We start from the raw sequence: 27,241 nt of genomic DNA, 5'->3' as shown, positions 1-27,241 counted from the left end.
ATTTTTTTTTGGTTTTTCCGCAATTTATATATATGTATATTTTTTGTTTTAATAAACGTTAAGATCTGCAGCAATTCAACCAAATCACCTAGCATACGCGCAGAAAAAAAATAATAAACGACAAATGTTCTCACGTTTGAAATACTTTTGTCACGTACCTGTTAATATTTATATTTTTCATCGAATCGGCACCGCACAATATTATAATATATCCACCATGTACGCGTGTACGGTGACCATACTGTGCATTTTATTTGGCCAACACGCCAAACGATTTACTTATGCGATTGTTGAGTCGACGTTGCGCAAACAGTGTTTCTAATATAACTACGTATATACCGTTCGCCGTCGACCACTGTTTTGTTAGTAGAACCGGACCGCACTGCTTAACATCAATGTTGTTGGTAATAAGAATAATAATGATTGCGATGTCGTTGCGACCGGCGATTGAAATCTTCACTCATCTTCGAACCGCGGTGCCAATGCGGACCTAGGAATTATAACGGTATCAATACGATTCCAGTGATTAAAATAAAATTTTTTGTTATTTTATTCATGAGTCGAAAATCATATCAGATGCAGTTCGGTGTGCCTGACGTAAAGTATTATAACCGTCACTTTTCACGGATCGAAAAGAATACTGTCAGACATTAGTGGGTTCATCTTAAATGCAATATCAAGTGCTTTGAGTCTACTTAATATGTTTTAGTCACATACATTATTTGTTTGATTAGAAAACGAAAAGTCTGCATTCCAGAAAATTATTTCGAATTCAAATTGTTTTGATGAACATCTCAGTTGAAAATATAATATTATGAGCACTATCGTAAGTCGAGTACAACAAACAAAAACACATCGTTTATAACCAATCGGTTTTAATAGAACACAATGAACCAGCACATACATAAAAGCTCTCCGATCAATATCAGTGATATATACAGGTGACCCAGGATGATTCGACAGATGGAATAATTTTTGTTCTGTTTATATTTACATTTTTATTATTATTTTTTTTTTTTTTTAATAAGTACTTAGGTTCTACGTCACAACAAAACTGTATAAAAGATTTTTTTGATATGATATTCAGAACTCAAATTTGAAAATTTTAAATTATATTTTATTCTTTGAAAAAAAATCCAAAATAGCCATTTTGTAAATAGGATTTTTAGAAAAAGTATTTGTGGTTTTAAAATAATTTTTTAAAGTTTAACCATTGGTTTATTATGAAATTTGAAGTTTTTTTAAATGTGAATTTAATAATTAAAATTATTATACAATTATTGTACGTTTTATCAAGAAAAAATTGGTGATTACGATTCATTTTTCTATGATATCTTATACGTGACTTAAAATATTCTATGCATATGCAATTTTATCCAAACGTAAACAAAAAATGCTATCAGTATCATAATTATTGAAGTAGATATATAAGAAAGTAATTATTTCATTAACATTTAATAAATACTTAATTTAATATTTATAATTGTAACAAATTTTATATTGTATATTTTATATTGGTTTCCTTCGATAATAATCGTGTAGAGCCGTAGTTTTCAATATTGGGGTCACGAAATATTGTTTTTTGGTCCTTAAAAAGAATAATCAAATGATTATTCAAATAAAAATGTATTATTTTAAATATCAATCTGATTATTAGGTATGTATAATACCATATCAAATAAATGGCCGTGTGGCCTAATCTTATTTGACGATGGTGGTTTATTAACTATTAGCGATTGTGGTTACCGATTTTATTTGAATTGTTATTTAGCATCTGGTTATATTTACACTCTCACCATACGTGTATTTTAAACATTTTAGTTACAATTTTAATATTTAATATAAAATCTAATATGGAAACTATAATTTAAAAAATTCAAGCACACTAAATCTATTATATCTATTACATCTATCTAATCTATCTATTATATCAATCATCTTCAAAAATATGACCTATTCGGTTCTTTCATTCAGAATAATATTTTCGAAAATAACGGTACATTGTTTTCAAGTTTAAATTATCAATACTGCTATATGATTCACCTAACTTTGTATCTTGCCTTTTTTCAAATTTTTTCCTTTCCCACTGGAGTAGTTATTGTGTTGAATTTTGTTTGCTTACATACATACATACTATATTTATACATTTAATTCTAAATAATAAATGTAACTTATTATTATTTAACTATTTACTATTTTACTAATTACCCGTAGTTTTTGTTTTTAATTATATTTTGACATTAATAGTTTTACTTATTTTTCCATTTAAATTAAAGTTTTATTCTTTCCACACATGCATAAGTAGGTTTTAATTTTTCTTAATTGTTGACATAGTATCTTCTTTCTTTGTACACTTAGCAAGTAACAAAATCCTGAGCGGAATTGTATATTGCACTTAATTTAATTAATTTAATTTAAAATGTTATCAAGGTTAGATTATGATACTCGTATTCCATGTTTTAAATGATTAAATGATTATATTTGTACAAGAATACATTTAATAGAAGGAGAAAACAATCACAATTTCGGTTATTAGTAAATATTTTGCCATTAATGTAGCAATCCATTTACCCAAATAGGTATCTAAAAAGGAATTTATTTTGACTCACTTAAATATTTAGACATATGTTTATAAATATTAATGTACAAGTATAATGAAAGTCGATTTACTTATGTATGATTATTTATAAATTTATGAAAAAAAAAAAATAGTGAAGTAACATAATTTATTACTGATGAATTGTCAAAATTGTATATTTTTTTTCTTTTTTATGAGATGAAATAAAAAGAACATTCAATAAAAATAATTTTTTTATAGTTTTTATAATATTTCATATGATATGTATTAAAGAGGCCAAAAAAGTGGTTTTATTTGTGTTTTTGCAGGGAAGTCTGAACGCCAAACCTGTGGTCTCAAATATCTGAATCCATAACCTTGATAATAATAATATCACGTTCTAATGAGTATAATATAGTTTAACATCTGCTTCACCGCTAACTTGGATGCTGTGAATAATACTGTTTACAGACAAATAAAACCTTCTTCGACTTGTTATGCAGAGTTAACATCAGTGATGTTTCCATAGGATATACTACTTATAAGTTATATATTCTTAACATTATTTTGAAAATTTACGGGTGTACTCTCAAGTCTCAAGCACTTCACGAAGAAGTATAAAATATGATTAGTTTTTCAGGCTTTAATTTGTAATAAATATTCAGTTTTCTCTCAAACAATTAGTGTATAACTACGAAGTAATTATTGACGGTACACTATGATGATATAAATTTATTTAAATAATTTTAATATCTATTTCTGTAAAAAACCAAATTCCATGCATTTCAATTTTTTGTTAATATTTATAACCTTATCCCATCATCACTGCCGTCTAAATCATAAAAATGACAACATTCAGACAATCGTGCGCTCTCAACAAAATTGATGGGAACATCACTGGTTAACATTGAAATGGGACGTCGGTCTGTGAGTGTAGAGCATGTCGAAACTAGAGTTTGAATCGTTTTTGTTTTTTATGTAAAAACGTTTACATCTTTAATAAGTTTTTAAACTGTCACAGGACCTGCCATAAATGTAAAAAATTACAAATTGCAAAATTTTATACCGTTAGGCAATTACACCTAACCGCGTATGGTAATCGAACAAACAAAACGGAATACGAATTCTGGATTTCTTGCATAAAGCCCATGTGTATTATTATATGCAGACATTCTGCATGTATTATTGAAGGTATACATAATATAATACACATTCAACGCGTGTGTAGACAAAGACAAGGGATCAGTTTAACGTGAGTAATATGTGTAAAAGCCGATAGAATATTATATAGGTACTATTATTACTGCGACTATTATTGTATAGTCCGCGCATGTGTGTGGAAGGGTCTGTCAGTCTGTAAAATGCATGAATGACTCTACTACACAGACGAGACGATGAAATTGATTACACTATAAACAGACACTATAGCTTCTGTGATAAAAATAATGATAACAATAGTAATAATAATAATAATAATTATAATACTAACGAGTTTGCTACCGCACTCGTGTTTACACATACTTGTGGTTACATATAGGTATTATTTTATTTGATGAAGAGATCGGTTTATTGTACGTTTTCGAATATCAAGAAGCTTACGATTGTACGAATTATGGGAAGACGCGTTTAACGTGTTATTACCTATAGATACGTGTGGTGTTTAATATGTGTGTATAATGCACATGACGCACACTTGAGTACAGGATGACTTTTTATACTACCTGACCTTGACTTATTCTAGCACACCCTTTTACTAATATCAACACTGTTGTTTGCGAATGTCATGCGATTACTATGGTGTCTTCTACAATTTGGATTTTTGATACCTAAGTACAAATAAATGGATACAATAAATAAAAAAAACGCTTACTCCCAAATTGATTTTCAACTCTTCATTAAATTTGTACCATCAAAATCTGTCACAAATCAAATCCTTCTGAGTAATATACATAAAATTTGAATTTACTTTCAAAATCTATCCAATTCTTGAACATTTATAATTAGAATTGAACGAATACCCGTAAATTATTGGAAAATTATTGTTGCCATTTAACATTCTTAAGGTATAATACCTGTTCAGTAACGCGTTTATTGAAATTCTATCCAAACCCCAAAACGGTTTTTTTTGTTATATACTATATATAATATGTACGGTTAATCGATCAGAAATTAAATATCTCAAATTGTTAGCTATTATTTTGCCAATGAGCAACTCTTTCCTCGGTGAATTGTGCGATACTATTCTAACGTGATGCGATTGTTTTTGGCAACAATATGATATGTGCTCGATGAGCGAACACATACATATTTACTCATTGTACTGTTGAATTGTCCACAGGAGTTGTCGAAATTTATTAATAAACCATTAACAGTGTTTGCTAAACGGTCGACATAAAAAGACTCGACTTTCTGCGGAATATTCGATTTTTGCGTTATCAGAATAAAATTACTTTAGCTCTAGGCCTTTCAGACCAAAGTTATTTTCTCAACCTGATAGGTACTATTTATTAACGTAATTTAAGACACAAATACATTTATTTCTGTTTGAGGTCGTTTATTTCTATGGTTATGTGTGCACGACTGTAAATGCAATTCGTAATTTTACTTGTGTACAACTAAAACGTCATGGGTATGTGAAAATAAAATTATTTACCGAAGTTATTTTAATATTTAATTCCATATTCTACGTTTAAAAAACTGTATAAGACTTAAAGAATAAAGTTAAAAGTGTTTTTTTTAATTATGATTAATATACTCGTAGTTAAAAGTAAAATTATGATTTAGGTTTTTTTTACATACTTATATATTGTTTAATTTTGAAATTGTAAGTTGGATATTCAAATATAATACCGCTCTCAAAACCACTCTGGACATTATTCGTTCTATTATTATTACCAGAAATTGTTATTTATAGTTTATTCATATGATCTTAAATGACCAAAAATCGAAAAATTTTAATTTGATACCATTTTTTCAAATCTTAAAAATACAATTGTTTTTTTTCGCATTTTTAGTATTGAATAACTTGTATTGTTACAGATTAAAACATCTTGAAATAGATTTTTGTATAAAATCTGATAGATACTGTGTATTTAGTAGTGTTGAGCAACGATATAATATTGTATATCGATTTCGTTCCGATTTTCTCGATATTGTATCCCGATATCGATATCGTATTGAATTATATTTTTATAAATTTAGTAAAATAATTTACTAAAATTTAGTGTATGATATTTATTATTGATACACCAAAATCGTAAACTTTTATCTAGTACATAATGCTTATCGATACAGATAACATTATAAGCTATATCAAATATAATAATAATGTAGTAATGTTAAATTAAATATAAATAATATAAAAATTCACATTTCCCGAGGATACGTGTACAAACTTTATCAGTTATATTATTAAACAAATATTATTACTTATTAGTTATTTGTAAATGGTTTATTACACAGCATACTATACAATTTACTAAAGCTTAGAATCTAAAAATAAAATGTATTACTCGAAAAATTATTAAATTTGATATTGCGATACATCGAACAACTATAGAACGATATCGGTGTCGAAAATGTGTCATGATATCGATATCGTTGCCCATCACTAATATTTAGTACTTATGTCATCTATCTATAGATAACTTCACCAATGGTTATGTATTTCTTTTATGTTTTGTCTATTGTTATGATGTTTTTCTGATAGAACAATATTTGATGACATTTTACTCGTATTTTCGTAAATTCATTAAACCTCTTTACATTACTTCAGAGTTCAGGAAACGTTTGATAACATGTTTACAACAACAACAAAAAATCTATGAATGAAAAATAGTTAAAGTGTATAGTAATCAGCCAACCGGTCTGAAGTTCATTGTACCGATTTGTTCATTGTCAGTTCATTGCACATTTATCTCGGATTATCTTTATTTGATGGTTATTCGGTTTACTTTCGAATCTATACATTTTATTCATCGAATGTTTCATAAATATTTGATGTAATATTACACAATTATGAAAATAACCAGAATTTAAAAAGTTTAAAAGATTAAAATGAAATTCAAATCAACCTTCAATATATTTTCTCCAAGTTGGTTCAAATTGCCAAAATTTGGCTGATACCAAAGAACAACGACAAGATTGCGTAATGTTAAGACAAATGTTAAATTATATAACACAAGCACTTAAATCATTTTTAATTCCTAATAAGTACGCTCAACAGTTTTATGTTTTAACGAGTCTGCCAAGTAATGTTTTGTGCTAGCACACGTGGCCAAGAAAGTTTCTACACATCGTAACTCATTAACTGTACCTATCAGAAATATAAGGTTTGCATGTTTGATATTTGCTCATTTCATTGTAAATCTAAAGTTCCATTCAATGTTTTAAGATTTATCTAGAGGGTTTTTTGTATTATTTTTATACCTAGGGCCCACCTCTTTAAAGTTCTTTAAAATTTCCACCGATTAAACTGGAACTATTTGTTTTAATTAAAATTAATGCATCTCTTAAAGATAAGTGGACAAAGAATCGAGGGTTGTTTCTAGCAACAAGACGCGTTTCGGACCGATACTGAATTTAAAAGACCGAATAAAACCGTGCGGAATTAGATTGTAAAATTGAAAAGTTATTTTTCTTGCGGGCAAATGTCTGTTAATGACACATCGCGATTTCGCGTTTTATAGTTATTCGCGTAATGTGTCGAAGAAAACGTCCGGTGCAAAATTGTATTTGTAAGTCTCAGGCGCATCGAATGACTTTGGTGTTACCCAATACATGCACAGTGAGCTAAATGAGAAATGTATTGATTTTAAAATGGTATGCTTGCATTTGTATTTACTTATTACGCGTGTATACTATGTACCGCATCTACCTACAGAAACCGTTTCAACGTTTTTCCAATTTTTTCCGGTAAGATAACAAAACAAAAAAAAAAGGAAAGATAATAATATATAAAACACAATAATACAGGAAATAAGAAAGAAATTGTATACATATAATTTAAGACTCAGTTATACATATATTTTTGACGAAACTAATTTTTTATTATTTATTTTACGAGTATTTTGATTTAGCACTGAGGTTCTTATATATATAAATATATACATTTTTTTTCCTATATAAACTTAAAGTGTTTGATTTGCATTTCTGTTGGCAAAATAAAATTCGAATAATTTCGAGTTTTAAAACTTGCTATTTCAATGTTTGTTTATTAACTAATTATAGGAACACTTTGGTGGATATCTCACAATTCGGAAAAATTATAAAAAAAATGTTGAAACTTTTTCAAAAATGTATCGAATGTTTGGACTTTAAAAAAGGATGAAAATCGTAGCTCAGGTAAAATACAGGGGGTGAGTAGATAATAATGTTGTATTGTTTTTAAAACTTCACCATGGTAAAACCAATACATCCCTTATCTTACTCAGAATCTAAAAAACGTACCTATGCACATTGATAACTGAAAATGTGTTACATTATAAATAGAGCTAGGAATTTATAGCATTCATATTGTTTTTCATAATACTCCAGAGAGATGATCAAAAATATATTTTGATTAATGCATCACAAAGTTTCAATAAAAAAGTTTTTGTAGCATTTTTTTACATTTTATTTTTATGTATTATTTTATTTATAATTCTTTTGTGTCAATTTATTATCAATTGTACTCAATTTTAAATAATTATATGCATATTGGACATTTCAGCACATTTGAGTACACGTATATAACTAGAGTTAAGTTGTTTCTTCATAGATTAAGTTATTATAAGCCTCAGTTAATTTATTCAGTAGAGTACTCGTATGTACATAGTGAAATATTATAAATAAATATTTTTTAAATATTTTATTCTTTTTTTTTTTTTTGTTCTAAAATGGGCGTAACATGTTTGGGCGCATTTATGAAAACACATTAGGACACGCTTTATAGAATTTATTTGTACCTAGTATGCACCATATATATATATATATATTTTTTTTTTTAGATAAGAAATTGGACATGAAACGTAGCTTAGACAGGTTGTTTTACAATTTTCACTAAAGTTTATCTGGACGAAGTAGAAAATATAACAAAATACGATGTGTAATAATAAATTACTTAAACAAACGTGTTTAATATTCCCATAGATAAAATAATTAATATTTTAGTTTAAGGGAGGAAAATTGTGTGCAAAACAAATATATTTTTATTTTGGTTTTAAATGTCAAAAAAACGTTGGACAATAATCTTTCAGATAATATTCAGTGCCTGTTTTTTTCTGCTCAGAATCTTTTCATAAGTGTGATAGCTTTTCATTGCTTCCAAATACACTCAAAATATAAATACCTAGATAACTAGTTAGACAAATAATTTTTATGTTGGTAGCTGCTGAACTAATCCTGGTTGATAATTGTTAAATATCAAATTTATAGCCGTTATACTTTCTGGAAAAATATTTCCCGTTAAATTTTTAAATAAAAAATTAATTAAATTAAATTTATTAACTCATATAAACTCATAGAAACCATTGCATTTTAAGCATCACAAATTATTTTTCGTAAGCCAAACTCAATAATAAAAAAAAAATAGGAATATAAAGTTACGTACTAAAATAAAATAATTATATTATAAATTTTAAGTTGGGAAATATACATTATTTTATTTCATTTTTAAATGGGTCACGTATTTTTTTTTCATTATACTTTTATTACTCGAATAAATTTGAAAAAATCTTTGTATAAATGAAAAAATATAAGTATGTATGAGAAAAAATAGACAGTCCGAATAATTTGATTCATTTTATTTTGCATTAAACAACTAAATACAACTCTTGTTCGTTTCCTCAAATAGTTTAAAAATGGTCATCAGAAAATATTTTCAAATGCTTTTAAGGACCAAAATAAACATAATTTATGTTTAATAAAATAAGCCATTGAGCTGTTTTGAACGGTACATGTAGTATGTGAAAGTAATCGAATTGAAAGTCTTGTCCAAAATAAAACTACTTATGGTACATACAGTCTACAAATTTGAAATAAATGAACGGTACCATAAAGAAATCAATATAATAAAATCACATATGTTATGTAGATAATAATAATTTGTTTTTTATATCACTACCCGATGTGAAACATTTTGCTGATTATATACTTGACAGCTATGCATCAAAAGATTCACAATTTCCACTTTTAATTTGGGCTAAAGAGCAATTTTAATACCCAAAACAATTAATGGCTTGGAATCTTCCTATTTAAATTATTACCAATAGTCTTATAAACATCATTCAAATCTTCAAAATGTTATCAATGTAATGATAGCAATTCAAGAGGGATCAATTGAAAAAAAACAATTAAGAAAAGAAATTGAAGAAAGAATAAAATGTATACAAAAATTAGGAACACATTTTGCGTCAAAATTAAATTAAATAATTACATAAAAATAAGTCGAATATATCAGAAATCAAAAACAGTACATACTAAAATAAAAATATGACGTTTAAATATATATAAATACATTTTTAAATATTTTTGGAAAACTTTGAGCCAACTTACTTTTGGTATGCTCTAGATAACTCTAATAAGCTCGGAATTAGTATAATATGCAAAATTATAGAATGAAATCCATATAACTGTTTAGGGTGAATGTGCCCAAACGTGTTGTTTTCTTCTAAAATATGGTCTAAGTGACGACCAAGTAGATAATTGAAATATAAAATACTTAACAGGTACATACGATTATATTTATTTTTTTATTGCTATCATTAAACTATGGATAAATAAAAAAATAAAAACATAGTTAAAATATATAAATAAAGTATGTATTTTAAACTTGACGTTTTTATTCAATCTTTTTATTTTAATATTTTTAAACTTACGTTTGTAATTCTTAAAGCATAATAGTTTCGTCCCTAACACGATACTAACGTTGAAATTTTAATTTTAAACCATAATTTAATAGAATGTGTTTCTTAAAAAATAATTTTTATCTGAGACAAATGCTATTAAAGAATACTAACTTGACACTAGAATACACTCGTGTGCGCATCGATTATATGATTATAAAGTTGGACAAAAGTAATTTGATACAAATGGCGTAATTTGTAATCGACTTGTGTATTTTTCATTTGGTTTTACGGTACAAATCTAATTCGTAAAAAAGTTTTTTCTTGAAAAAAAACATAAAATTGCTTGTTTATATTTATATTGATATAATAACTAAATTACTGATTATATACATTGTAGCTTGGAATTTTCACTAGTAATATCAATAAATTTAAATTGAACAGAATCAATATGTTTACTAATTACACAACATGTTAAAGACAGGGTATTTTTACAAATATAAATGATCATTTTAGTCTTCATAAGTGTGTAGTATAAAATAATGACTAGATTTTATGTTTTTAGATACGAAAAGTTTTAACACAAACGTTTATAATTTTTTTTTATTGCGCAATATATTCCAGTCAACAAATACATATAAGATATATTTTACTATCCAACTTTCAAGTCCTTTAACAGGCCATGTGAGCATATGAAATCGATCTCTGGTATAAAATGTCAAATATAAATGGAATTCAAACACTCGAACCTATAAGAGCTGATGTGTTCGTCATATGATCCATCGCACATCGTTAATGAAGCCATTCACCAGGATTGCGGTAAAACAAACCATCGTAATTCGTTACAAAATCTATCATGTCAGCTCTATTTTTCTAATTTATGAACTCTTAACCCTTACGTTTCCTATAAGGCATCATTAAAAGTAAAACGATATTGGACAATCCATCTAATTGAAAAATTATAAATCGTAGAACGGAAAAAAAGATAACTCTTCTCGTACAAATTGTAGTAAAAAGAAAAAAAAATGCAATTTCAACAGAATTACTGCCGACGATCGCCACGGGAGTGTTTGGCTTCTCGATAATAGAAATAATACGAATTCCACAGTCATTATTGTAAAAAGATACAATCCAAACACATCTAATGTAATAAATGTTTTAACGTCTATAATGATTTTTATATAATTTTATATAATTTTTTCCGTCTGGTGTGAACAGCACAGGACCTCCGCACGGGATCGTATTTCGAACGTGATGGTTTCGCACGGTTTCGTTTCGACAAGAAACGCGAATCGGAAGTACGATAATTCCAGCACTCTCACCCACCCACTCCCTTTATAACACTCTTGACCTTTATACGCGTGTTTTCGGTGGTGGTTGTGGTTGTAGTTTTTTTTTTTTTTTTTTTTTTGAAGGCGTAGGGGGATTTCGCGAAATAAAAACCAAATAAATGACCCGAAAATGACGTCTTGCGATTTTTGCACAGGTCCGCCGACGGAGGAGGAATCTCGCGCACGCACGCGTTTTATGACGTAAACCTTGGACGCCGTTCAGCACACCACAGAGTCACCGCGCGAGCCATGGACCCGACACTGTTAGCGTCTGCCGCTGCCACCACCTCTACGGCCGCGGCGCAGACGATCGCCGCCGCGGCCACGGCCACGGCCGCGATGACGCGCAACGGCCAGCGCAACGGGACTCATCGCGCCGTCAACGTGCACGGCCGGCTCATGTACGACGAAATCGTCATCAACGACGTCTGGATCAACGCCATACTGTCCACGCTCGCGCTGTCCTGCGCCGCATGCGTTTGCTTGTGCTTCCTATACTGCAAGTTCCAGCAGTGGAAACAAACTGGTAAGGTCCGCCATGGTAATACATAGTACAATGTACGTTCACGTTCACGTTCGACGTGAACACAATGAAAGTTGATCTGTCCGTTGGCCTGTTCGCCCGTATCCGTACTGAGGCGTCGCACAGTGGTCTGGAAAGTGATTTTAGCCTTTCTAAATAAACGTCAACCTCTCATTATATTTGAAATCACTATTGGGTACGCTAAAATATACGTTTTTGAGGGTTACGAACACAAATTTGACATTTATTTATTTTTAATTCGACCCCGTATTATCAAAAATATTGGGGTTTTTTTTAATTTTTTTTTTATTTTTTTTTATAGTAAGTTAAAACAACTATATTTTTACATTTAATTAATACTTATTATATTTTAAGGTTCATTGGAGAGCTTAAGTACATTTTTTTATCGGCACTTTACGTAGACAGGATATGACCGGATCAAATAAGACGTATAAAATATGTAGAAGATTTTCATTATCAATAATGATGAAGATCTTTTACAATTAATAAATAATATAAATAAATATAAATTAATTTTCATTGCCCTTAGTCCAATTAGTATAAGGTAATGAATTAAAAAAAAAAAGAAAAAGACGTTAGTATCTAAAAATATTTTTTGTGCTCCGACCAATGCTTCGTGAGTCTGTCACTCGGTGCTCCCACAAACGAGACGTCGCAAATTATTATTTATGATTTGTGTACTCCGATAAGTTATTGAAATAAGAATTAAGGCGCTATTTTCAGTTTTGTTGCATTGTTTAGAACGATTAGAGGGGATGCAATTCACCTACATGAAAAAAATATCGGGGACGCAATTCACCCTTGAAAAAAATATCCGAGCCGTAATTCACCTATCTGTGTATTAATATTTTATTTATGGGACACAATTTACCAAACCTGTGCTGCTGCCTAACTCGTGTGCACCTATGTGTAGGTATTAATGGTATCTAACAAACCGGAAAATAGTTATTAATAATATTATACGATATGATACTTGTTATTAATGGTTTGCCATAGCGTGTATGTACAAATAAATTATGTAACATTTTTACTAATAAACGTTAATTTTCATTTTCATTATACTGGCACAGACTATAAGATTCTGATACAATGTAACTTGACGTTGAGATTTGTGATCATATATGTACTTTTAATAAACTTACGATTCATCGTTAAATAACGACGATGCGACGAGTGACACCACTGAGCACAAGGCTCAAGGATCTTGAACATTAAGGACTCTATATTTTGTTTATAATTTATGTATAACCTGTATAATCAAGTCAATATTTATAATGCTCCGATTGTAAATGATAAATAGTAAATCGCGTATGATGTATTATTTATGTATTATATTTTATTCGCATATGTGTGCAGATTTTTTATCTTTTAAACAAAATTGTTCTTAATTCGATCAATAATCGGTATCTATAAGATTCAGTTCCTTAGGTTAATAATAAAAACACAAATGTTACATTTAAAATAATTAAAATAATAACGCATCATAGTAGTTTTGAACAACAAGACCACTTTCAATACTTGAATATGATTTTTATCAACAATTATAATTAATACGATATAGAAAGTAAAGCATATCACTCTATCACTCTAGAATACGGCAAGTGAGCATATTGTTCTTTAGAGCTCAAAATCGATTAGGACGGTGGTCACTAATCGCGAAAAAACGTGCCGAATCGTGAAATATAGAATCTACCCCTTTAATCTATCAGTATGCATTGGTATATATAATAGATCTTTATAGGCCCAACAGAGGTAAATCTAAGCTGCTGTGTATAACCACGAACCATTAAGGTCCTAACATTTTGTATCGCGTGGTAGTTAATTCCGAATAGTCTGATGATTTGTCTGCTATAAGGATTACAGTCCGTCGATCAAATAACCGTTCGTTAGACATGAAAGTTTGTGGTCAGTCATGCGTAAGTAAGTCGAGTAAGTAGCTCGCAAACGTTCAGTTATATCACCGCTCACCACTGCTGTACTCTCGATACTCGTTTCTATCGGGTTTCTCATTTTTCCTTTTTTTAATTTTTTTTTTTTATTTAGAGGCAATGGAGTCGAAATAATGAATTCCGTTGAAATAAAGATACGTTAAATAAACCATAAGCGGAAATTTAAATTCAAAACTCTGCTCTATTTGAAGTTGTGCTAAAATGAGATTGCCATAAAAAAATGAAAATAAAATAAAAGGTATTAAGAAGCATAATAAAATAATAATAAAAAATAATTTAAATAATTTAATACTAAGATATAAAAAGTTTGTTGAGTAGGGATGCAATCTAAAAAAAAGATGCTCATCATACCGATGTCCGATGATAATATGTAATATCATAACTTACTATATATCGCTGTGATGTTTTTTTTTTTTAAATAAAAGCAAATTAAACAAAAAAAAAACATTATATATTATGAAAAAAGAGGCATTACTATTTGTTGTAAACTATAAACAAACGGACATTAAATATTATGAGGTCATTAAAAAATAATAACAGTCGGAAAAAACGGAAATGTATATTGAAAATTTTCGATTTTAATTCGTCTAAACGTCTTTAACGTTTACCGAATAATTGTATGCATACTTCATAATTTTATTTTAAATCTTGTTATGTTATGTAATTCAAATTATTAATTACGAAGTGCAACATTTTTACTCGGAAAAAGTTTCAAAAGTTTTATTTGAACAAGATTTTTACTATGCTCAAAAGTCAGGATAACACTATTATATTTTACTTTCATCACAAAAATGTCTCATAGTATCAAAATGCCCTAATCATTTGGCTAAATACCCATTGCAAAAAAGTTGCTCGTAAGTAGACAAACTCTAATGCAAACAAATTACTTTTTTTTCTTAAGGCATGGTAATTTTGGTCTCTTATTTTTTAAACAACTAAAATACGGTTTTTCATAAACACCATTGCAAATTTTTTTTATTCGTGTTGAGATCATATAACGAGTTTTTTTTTTTTTACATCAAATTAATGCAACTACTCTGTTTCACTATTGTACTTGACTAATTCAAGTCCTACAGCATACTCTTCAGTGTGTAAATAATATAGATCAACGTTCTTTTTTTTTACACACTTGACCGTTTATATATTTATTTATTTACTTTAAAAATACTAAGACTGAAAAAAAATAAATAGTAATTAGAATTACCAACAATTATATTACAAAACGAATACGTATAATTTCCCGATTTTATTTTTCTGTTTAACGATAGTTGACCATAGGCTCGTTTTCTTTTAGTGAACTTTCATTAAAATCTAATACACAGGTGGATTAACTTAAAGAATATTATGATTTCGAATTGTTAAAAGTTAACTGTTCATGATTTAACAACAACAATAATAATGAGAGAGGAAAAAACGTTGACGCTACACGAAGAACGCTTCAGAGAGCGTCTAATGTACACGACGAGGTTGCCGGAGGTAGAAACGTTTTTAAAACCGTTACGATTGGTCGGCAGCCTTCAAACGGTTCACTGTTGATGTTCGTGTGTCGAGTAAAATTCGAAATACTCCGAACGCACGGCGCCTATACGTATTTACGCGGCGCACAGTTCATAAATTGAATTTACATGCGAAACGCAGTAACTCTATTACACGGCACTACAATTCACGCAATTAATTCCACGTTAATTCTCCGGGCGAGCGCAAACACACACACATTCGCGTCTTCGGGCCAACGGTAATAATTTCTCCGCAACACTGTCTCGACGACGGCGTACACAATATTATATTACAACGAAATTACGTTGTCAATGATCTTCCCCGTGTTCGGGGTGCGCATGCATGTAATAGCCGCCGCGTTTCCCACTGGTCTCCGATATTGCAACCCGCACCGAAATAATATGGTTAACGGTGCATCGAGCGCGGTCGGTCGTGTCCCAGTCAGTGGCGGATCTAAGATTTTATCATGGGGGAGGATATAAAATATTTTCGTACATAATATGTATTGGTATGATAAGCTTTATTCTACTGAATTTACAAAATAAAATTTAATCTTTTTGATGACTGTGCCATACTAACTCTATGGCTGTATCCCGGGTCGAGGGTAAATATATATAGTATGTATATATATATATATATATATATATAGTACGAGGTGTATACCCATAATCTGATATGAAGTTAGATACTAATGTTTACTAGTGTATGTTAGTATGTCTTAGTTTATGTGTGGATCTATCCCCCATATCCACCCCCGTAGATCCGCCAGCGGTCCGAGTACTTGTGCGGCCGTCCGGGAGTCTTCGCGTAACCGATTTCCACGAACGATACGATACATCGATAACGGGTGCACAGGATATTATTGTATAACGCCTGGAAGCCGCGTAGGAAAACAATCGTCGTGGCGCATATTTGATTCGTACGGTGAGACGTTGTCTGATTTTCGCCATAATTTTATTTGATTTTTTTTTCGTTAACTCAAATCATACAGTTGGACGTCGATCGTACGGTACGCTGCACACGCGAGCGTTGTCTTTCCGTTCGTGTGCTCCACGTGCGCGTAATAAATGCACTCCGCTCGTCGTTATATTCCGTCCGATTTGCCATCCGAAAGTTCTATCCGTGTCACGAACTGTACAATACACCAGTGGCGCCGAACAAAAATGTCATCGTGCGGGAGGGGAATTATTTCTTGTTACCCACCGTGCATTTTTCACCATAGAGCAGCACACTACAGTAGTTAATACATAAATAGTTGTTTTGGGTGTCCGATTTGGGTATCCGTTCACCGGCACTGCAATACATATATGGGTGATATTAATTATGCACCTAATAACATACACTTCCACTGAACAAGACTCATAATCTTGTAAAGTATTGGTAGAAAATATTTATTTAAATACATGATCGAGGTTTAAAATGCTAGAATCTTAAAATCGAATATTTGAAAAATGTTTTTAACGCTGTTATTAGAATACTTGTTCGTGTTTGAAATTCGAATATTATTATTTGAATTTTTTTCCGCGGGTCTACTGATCATGTAGATATTATAATATTACGAAAACTGACACGGTAGTACAATCTATTAAGTTTTTTCTTCTACGGTCTTAAGTGTGTTGGAAATAAATATATCATATCAATACTCAATGGGATGATAAATGCATTATATTATCATAGTTTCATTTAATAATAACATAACATCATACTTGTAAAATATAAATTATTCGTTTTATAACATAAGCCACATGACTCAATGTATTAGTGTAAATAACATTTATCAAATATCGGTTATTCACGAACTAAAACCATTCCTGCTCGTTTGAATTCGATCCAATTAAATGTTCTAAAAACAAAAAAAAAAATAATCAAATATTAACAAGTATATGCTGATTTGTTGTAGGCACTTTAGATTATCTTGATATTATTAAATTGAAAAATAAAATGAAAAACTATAGATGTAATTTCAGCCAATAATAATATATTTAATAGCTATAGTTATTACTGGGGCTAGGATTTATATGCTATAAAAAATTGTAAAATATGCATTTTATTTACCAAAATAAGCAAAAATATGAAAAAAACAAATTTTTATTATTTCTAGAACCATAATTTATCATAACTTATTATTATTACATTAGATTTTAGTTCATATTATTATTTATTACATGCTTTTAGGATATGTTGTATCAAATTTTCAAATATAAACGACCAGCGATTTGAATGTAGAATATATTTGTATAGACTATAACTCCCAATAACATATTACCCTTGAGTAACTATATATGATGATACCAATATTTCCGACATATTCATTTTAATTCGTTTATGGTGACGTAGCATGAAGTCAATATATGAGGTTGGTGTACGTATATACGCAATATAATAATATATTATTACATTACAAGACCTTTAATAATTACATTCAGTTTTGTAGCAAAGGCATTTAGTATAATGAAAAATAAAATAAAACTTTCGTCCCAGTACTCGTCAACTTCAATTAGCTCGGACTGTATCCAATATCAAAGAGACTACACAAAGAAACTTCGTGAGCAATTGGCTTCATGTACATCAAATAGTGTAATTGATTTAACTATACAATTTGTAAGAGGAGTACCAATCATTATAAATAAATCTATTATTAACAATGTATATAATTCCTAAATATTTTTTTTTAAATTTGCTAGTTTTTTACCAAAATATAAGAGGTCTGAGGACCAAATTAATTTATTTCGGTGATTCAATTATTATTCTAAATTGTGATTTATTATTTTCATCCGAAACTTATCCGAAATAATTTTAATACTGAAGAATTAGGACTTGTAAATTATAATGTTTTTAGAGTTGAATTTGAATACCTAGGAAAAGATTGTTGGTTTGATTATTTTTTTTGTCTTATAAAATTATAACAATTGTAAATTGAATTAGTTGAAAAAATAATGACCTCTTATTCTATTTTAAAGATTTTAATCATAGTGATTTCAATATATCCAAATTTACGTGGTCAATCGATGAAATCTTAAACAAATAATATTTTAAATGTAGTTTATATTTTAATTAATTTTCTTGATTTAAAATAATGGAACAATGTCATACATTTTTGCCAAAACATACTCGATTTAATATTAACTGATAAATTAATTGCTAATATTCGTAAAACTTTATCTCTTACACTGATTTTGAATGCATATTATTTTCCTTTGGTATTTATTTATCTAATCATTATCATCTAATCCAATTACACTAGTTAAATCATTAACACCTATAATATATAATTTTAATTTATGTAATTTCGATAAAACGTGTACATTTTTATCAGAATTAAATTTTATGTTTAATTTCAATAATCTAAATCTGGAAAATGCATCTTTATTTATTATTATTAAGATGCAAAATTTTATACAATGATGACATACTTTTGATGTTTATAGTTCTAAATTTAAATTTAATTAAGATCACAGTTAAAATATAAAATGAAAAAATCCTATCCTTTGTAATCTTATTCGTTTAAAAAAGAACAAGAGCCCATTAACAAATTTAAATTAAGTAATTTTTAGCATGAGTATTTTTCTAAACTTTTCACGTCTAAACTTTTCTACACTTTTTCTAAACTTCGTAAAAAATTCAAAGCATTAGCTTCTCAAGCTCAAGTTATCTTTATATTAAAAATTGAAAATAATATAAATAGTAATATTAAATCTTTTTGGAAAAATATTCAGTCTTTAAGATTAAATAAAACCAACATCCACGTTACTGTCTATTTTGATAATATTGTTTCTGTCAATATTAATGATTCTACCAAATTATTTTACCAATTGTTTTTTTTTCTATATACGTTAATTATTCAAAAAATACTAATGTATATGATGATTCTTTGTTAAATAATTATAATCTTAATTTAAACTCCTGATATATTTCGGAGTCTAAGATTGCTGCTTTTGAGTTCATCAATTTTTAGTTTTCAAAAAGCTATCTAATTTTTACCAAGTCCTATTTGTTTGAAATTTCAAAAAAAAGAATTTATTTTTTTTTTAATTCCCTTTAACCTTATATATTATATGACAATACCTATAATATTTTTTAAATCTACTGCCCTGTTGCAGAATAATTATTATTGAGCTTTTTTGACAATATTGAAAATGAATGATAAAACAATATAATATTAAGTGTCTGATATATTTCTGGCAGCTAAGTTCCAGTAATTAAGTTACGTCATTATTCCAGACATTAACTGTAGGAAAGTTTAAAGTAATTCTTTAAGTATTCAGCGAAGTAGTGTATCATGTTTCTACATCAAATTTAGTAAATATTATAGTAAAATAATATAATCTCACTAAAAAAAAAAAAAAAATGGTTTAAAATAATTTATATAATTTTTATGCAATGTGAAGAACGGGCGATTGTAAACTCCACCAATTTTTTTGTATTTTGTCTGTGAATCATTTCATAGTCATCTAAGAAATTCATTTTATAAAATTCAACCGAATGTTCATATTTTTAGTAAAGTTTTTACCAAATTTCAAATCCATACTTATATCAAACCAAATGGCATATCTCAAGTAAATAAGTTAAAAAAATCGAAATAAAAAAAAATGACAGTATTACACGATGCTATAAATAGGTACACTAATGGAGTAATACAAAACTTACAATATTTACAAATTGTATCACATAATTTTAGTTTACATACATGATATAACTATATATTTTTAGATTTTTAGGTATAACGATTATTTATTATGATTTTTTTACTATGATTTAAATATTTAATGTCAACGATATGATGTTATATTATATTACAATTTTTTTTAATAATATATCATTTTAATTTTAAATTACTACTTGATTTTCTTCTCTGACGGGGTTTACATGAACCTGTGAAGAACTCGAGAAGGCATCCCCTTTGCATTTTCATCGATATATACATTAGTGAAATCGCATAAAATACTTAAATCAAACTGATCGCCTTTCATTTGTTTCATATTTACAATCAATGAATAAATATTAATAATAATTAATTGTTCATATATTTCACTAATGCCATTTGCTATTCGTTAATAATACTAACCTAACTATGAACAACCATAAGCTGCAACTTGCTTCGACAAAAATGTATTATATATTTATTTGAACGTATTGTGAATAAATACATTTTTTATTTGTAATATAAATGCTGATTTAAAACAATTGCTTAGATTAATATTAGATGACATAACAAAATGAAAAAAAAAAACAATCCTACAATGAACGGAATTTCAAGGACTTGCGTTTATTTTATCATACATATAAATATTATTATTATTATTGTATCATAAATTATCATTCATATACTCGTTTGTTTTATTTTATTAATTTTCTCGGTATTCTTGAAAGACCCAATACGAATTAATAAACATACATATGTATCATAAATCACCATATCACACCATGTAGATATTTTAACTGCTACGAATTCCAAATTCAGTTAAAGCCCTGGAACAAGAAATAAGATGAATGAGAAAAATGCGTAAGATTCTCAGAGTCTGTGATTGAATTATACTTTGTATTTGGTTGGAAATCGTCTCGGTTTGGCCCTTCTCGACACGATATAGTTAAGATATACGGTAACAGCTTTCGAAAAAAAATTTTGAACGAAGACTGATAAATTTAGGAGGTATTAATTATGTCATTGTAATAAATTAATCAAGCATAGTATAATATAGTGTAATATATATGTACTAGATAAAATCAAAATTTTACTCCCAAAAAGACTAAGTAAAAGTGAAAAGTAAAACTTATACAAAACAAGAAACCTTCGGTTAACATCAAGTCGTGTCATTAAAAATTTAAAAATTCATAAATAAAATTCAAAATCAATATATACACTCATTTACCTAAATTATAATACGGAGTATACAAATTTTGGGTATAAATATATATATTTTTTAAGTATGGTCTCAACATAATGCACGTATCGTATAATATGATTATAAAACTTGTATTCAAATTTCATAGATAATAATAATAGCATGAAAATAAATCATATAAAACAACACTTATACATCGTTTTAAAACCATTAGCTCACATATTCCTTAGAATCTGAAACTGTGTATCATGACATATTATACGCTGAAAATTTTCTTTAATTATCAATATTTTAATGACATTTATATTTTGTCAATACTTCTTGCAATATTCCTGCTTTTTATTACTTTGCTTAATTAATTGCTTTTAACACCATGATATATTTTTTGATTAATTTAAATCCACATTTTTTGTCTTAAAAATAATGTTTCTTTATGTTTATGTATTAACACCCATGGTTCTTAGTACATCCATTGATTAAATGTATAAAGTAGTATTTCAAAAATTTCAATTAAAATACTTTAAACTATTTGTATGCATTTATTTAATATTATGTCTAAAGTCATCTACGTGAATAATAAATAATTTATACCCAAAATACATAGATTAGTTCGATCATATTTTTTCATCCTTGACTAAGGACTTTTCGTTTTAATTTAATTTCGGTAACTTTGTCATCCGAAAATATCAATTTATGACAGTTTGCAGTCGCAACTTCGCTGTCATAAAAATTGACACAATCTTGAAGTTATAATTAATAATTATGAACAGTTATATTTAGTTCTGTATTAAACTGTAGGTTTGTATAAACCCAACAGATTAACATAAGGGAAATATAATAATTTCCAAAGTAATTTAATGTTAAAAATAAATGAAACTAATTTAATTTAAAACAATTGTATTTATAGGTAATGAATATTATTATACATGAATGAAAAAAATCTTTATAATCGTAATTATCGACATCTAAACACTTTTTAAAACGGTACATTTTATGGTTTGTTATGTATTCAATCTTTACAAATATTTATTTTCATACACTTTTAAAATTAGTTATTTCCCATTCACGCTGTAAACATCGAATACGTACACATCATCGAAAAAATATGATAACGTTTAATCACAATGAGTGGCATATTGGTCCTGACGTCTCTGTAACTAACAACTTATTAACATTTATATGTATTATATGACCTACTGTTACACAGAAAAATACAGATATAAAATTATAAATGTATAAATGCTCGTATCTGATTGTTTTATTTTTTAATTTTCACGGCGAAATTAATTTACGTCGAAACGGTAACGTCGATTAATCCGTTATTGCCAAATCGTATATCTCCCATGACATGTTCACCTCTTTAAGCGTACACGCGAGAAAATGCGACATAGAAGTTTTTATTATTTACTATTGTAATTTTTTTTCTTTTCACCCATTGGCTACTTTTCGTCTAGAAACCGTTGGTCAGCCGCGATAAAAAGGAAAAAGTTAACCACCACTGCTCTAGACGCACTCATATATCTAATGTGGTGTAAATAAATATTATTTTATGTTATAGAAACATCATTAAACTGGTCCGGCGACTACGTACTTTTCATATTGCTGTATACATCATAATGAACACTCGGTGGGATTTAATTGTTTTACCGTACCGCGCGTGCGACTTATTGAACGATTTGTTTAACACGTGTTAAAAATGGAACGTTCGCCGGTGGTTCTTTCGCAAACGCCGGGTCACTCGGCAATACTGTCCTCAACGGTAAATACGACCGGTCTTCGCAACTATTGCTGGCACATATGCAGTATCCTTGGGCCGTTAAATGCTGCGCTGGTAAGCCGTGCAATCAGATAAACGCGTGTAGTATCTATATGACTTATGGAATGATAAATAGTAACAATAATATTAATCACGTCTACGAATTGCGAAAAAAAAAATTGTACACGTCAATTGCCGTTATTAAGGAATTTATGATGGAACCGGTGAGCAGGAGGAGGGGTTAACGCATACTACATATTATGTACTACGATTACCCGTGTATAAAGGATACAAAGGGCACAGAGTTCTTGAACCGGTTTTATGTAATAAAATATTACGTACTGCGTAAATTAGTTTCATCGAAAAACTTGGACGAATAAATAAATAAAACGGTTGAAGAGTGACGATTGTCTCTTTTGTATCAGCGTTTGCCACGGTAGCAACACTCCCGAACGGAAAGATACTCCTTGTATAATCATCATAAAAGTTATGACTCTATTGAGGTCGAATGCTTAAATACTTATTTGTATTCAGAAACTAGGCGTTTTCCTATATTTTGCAATTGCTTTATTTTAAATTTAAATACAGTCGCTTAATAAAATCATGCAAAACAATCCGTTACTTATATTAATTATTTTTTAATAACGGTGATTACTCGTGTACAATAAATTATCTAAAGTACAGAAAATACGTATTTTTATTTATATTATTCGTTCAAATAAAAAAAATTATACGACTAAAACTGTCCAAAAAAAATATATGAACGTTTTTTTTTGTTTGTTTTTTAAACGTCCTACCTATTAATTTATATTCAATATTTATGGCATCGCGTGAAAACGATCACTTTTCCGACTATATTTTTATTTTAATATTAACTATTGTCATTAATATTAAATAACTTTTATAATACTCTTCACTTGTCTAATACGCATCCAGAAACTTAATATCTATAATACTTTCGTATATCATTAAAATTATTTTTTGTTACCTACTCGTATTGTTTTGTTTTACATCGGAATGAGTATACATGAATATGTTCATAAGTTAATTACAAAAATATAATTAAGTTTTTATTATAATACACCATTTTTCTGATTTATGTGCTTAACACTGAAAAATAATTATTTAAGTATTCTAATAATAGTGAAAATATAAGAAAATTGCACTTGTTAAAAAATAGTAATAAAATAATTTAAATTGAATACACTGGATTTAAATATATCTATTTATCGATATCAGAGTCTTTTATTTTGTCAACTTACAATTAAACTGATGATAAAAAAAGAAGCCGAATGTTGTTTATTAACTGATTTAATATACATAACTTTTTACTGTATTTTTGTCGTCGGTTGATTGATGTTAACAACTTTTACAGTCAGTAGTCAGTAACTTGTCAGTAATTTATACTTATATTTATAAATTATTTTATTTATATATTTCTTGTTTTTTTTTTTTTTTTTTTTGTTTGTTACAGTTTATAATGTCTATTGTTTGGAAATTTTTTTTAACAAATGAGCCGACTTTTGCGGCATTTCCATTGGTCAATACATTACGTATTTATAACAAACAATCTTTTATCAGTGTTTTTCGATAGTTTACACCGAAAAATTTAAAACGTATTTGAAAATTACCTGCAGTACTTGTGGTATTGCACCTGTAATTATGGAAAAAATTAACATTTTTATTGGTTTTCTGTTTTATACCAAATCCAATTACGACACACCACCCTAGATTTTTATTTTTAATACATATAATATTTTTCGAAATCGAATTTTTAGTATTTCAGTTTCACGTCCAGCATCATCGCGGTTAGCTTAAATTGGGTTAATAATAATAATATCGACCGAAAAGTATTGACATTATATCATTAATCACAAGCATACGGACCAGTAGCGTATTTATGGGAGGGACTGAGGGAATGTCAGCCCCCGAAATTTTAGAAAAAAAAAATTTAAATCTCCTATAAAATGTATATTAAATGTATGTTTATATATATATGTATGTATATAGAAGCTCATATTATCATTTTTTTATGAATTATTAGTTTTAAATTGTTTAAGTTTTGTAGTATAACTTTTTATATATCCTACAATTTTGATCGTAACGATTAAATTTAAATTTAATACAAATTATTTCATTGTTATTATGTTAATTTCATTTTATTTTATTAATTTTGTAAAAAAAAAAAAGTTTGATTAGGTCTACAACAAAAATTAAAATTGTTTTCTAAAATTTTAATTTTTGTTTTTAATTGGCTGAATTCTGAATTATTGTAAAGAGGAAATCTAAATACGTCCTCGATCCATGGGAAACATATATGTAATAACGTAAGTTTCGGTAAATTTACAGAACATTATACATCTGAGGATTCAAGCTTTTTATTTATTTTAATGAAATTTCCAATTTTTAATTTTATATTTTTCCCGCTTATAAAATTGTCTTTCATAGGCGCGAGAACAAACAAAATCTTATCTTGAGTTTTTGCCTTATATTTATATATATACGTATATATACGTATATATTTTTTTCTATACATAAAACTCTCATAATAACCGTTCATTGATAATCCACAAATGGCACGGGAAAAATATGAAATTTTCTTATGTAGTTACAACATATTCACCGTATATTATATAATATAGTACGTCTACAAAACCCCATTATAACTGATTGTATGGGGTAAGCATTTAAAAAGTCCATGATCAGTTTTTAGTAAAAAAAAAATGACTATAAGTACTTAAACCGAAATCATATGTACCACTGACTTATGAGCATAGGCGTGCACATGGTGGGAACCGGGTATGTCCAGGTAACCCCCAAAATGTTGTAAATAGGGCCCAACGATTCAAGTCTAAGATTAACGGGACTGTATTATAACTGATATTGCTCAAATGAAATATTATCTACTCTAAAATATTTGGTAAAAGATAAATGATATTTCGTAATGGACAAACTAAAACTAAATGTTCTAAATTCTCGTGAGAAAACTTCTTATGATGACACAACAGCTACAATTGACTCCAAAGGTACAAATCATAAATAATTAAAGCTATCTGAGAAGAATACACAAGATTCAAGGAAAACATATTGATTAGGACTAATATATCGCATAATATCAAATAGAAAATTAAAGTTACGTTTATTTAATCGTACATCAAATGTACTTACGTGTTTTGTTAAGATAAGGCCCGAAATTATTGCACGCACCCCCTGAAATGCAGAATTGCGCATGCCTATGCTTATGAGCAATCATCATGTTTATATTACAAGTATCATAGGTGCATAGCCGGATCTAAGGGGAGAAAGTGGGCATGCTTTCCCTATGAGCTGTCAGTATAAAGGCACTCTTAAGCTTATGAAAAATAAAAAAATGCATGAACATACTCTGTATTTTCACCAATGTAAAGGCGTTGCGCTTTTATTAACCCCGGGCGTCTAGAAATACGTAATTTAAAGAACTTGATGTTATTTTAGATTTTAATCGAAACGAAAAATATATTGCAGATTTAAAAAAAAAAAAAATGTTTTTTATTACTAGTTTTCTGTATAGAAAATCCTCATAAAACGTTTCTCGCAGTATCTTTTTAGATTAAAAATTGGATATAGACGGTATTTTTAAGGAACAAAAGAAATACCAGGAAAAAAACGTATGAAAAAAAAGTTAAATTTCAATTTGAAATCGCTTATATTTTTTGTAAAAGATGATCAAATTAAAGTTGTAAAAATAAAAATCTTGTTCAAAACTATTTTATCTAATATTTAAAATCGAAAAAACTTGGCCAAGTTTATATTATTTTTATGATTGGCTTTTATGTTTGAAGCACGGCAGTTAATATTTTTTAAATTCGATGATTTCTTAATTCTTGCTTTTAAATGTTTAAAAATAAGTGTAAACGACACAGCGATACATAACAATTTACTTATACATGGTGGACAGAATC

General features: G+C 28.3%; 1 protein-coding gene across 1 annotated transcript in view; it reads left to right on the top strand.

The window, feature by feature from the left end:
- LOC112682076 (vasodilator-stimulated phosphoprotein-like) overlaps window positions 1–27,241 on the top strand; it is a 67,694-nt gene that overhangs the window by 25,844 nt on the left and 14,609 nt on the right. The window contains exon 2 of the mRNA XM_025552580.1: window positions 11,867–12,237. Within this exon, the coding sequence (XP_025408365.1) occupies window positions 11,961–12,237 (277 nt within the window). The 5' untranslated portion in view covers window positions 11,867–11,960. The remainder of the gene's footprint in view (window positions 1–11,866; window positions 12,238–27,241) is intronic.

This window comes from Sipha flava, unplaced genomic scaffold (assembly GCF_003268045.1).
Source record: "Sipha flava isolate LNK unplaced genomic scaffold, YSA_version1 0_pilon_pilon, whole genome shotgun sequence".
NCBI classification, from domain to species: domain Eukaryota; kingdom Metazoa; phylum Arthropoda; class Insecta; order Hemiptera; family Aphididae; genus Sipha; species Sipha flava.
This window is presented reverse-complemented; position numbering and strand designations above follow the sequence as displayed.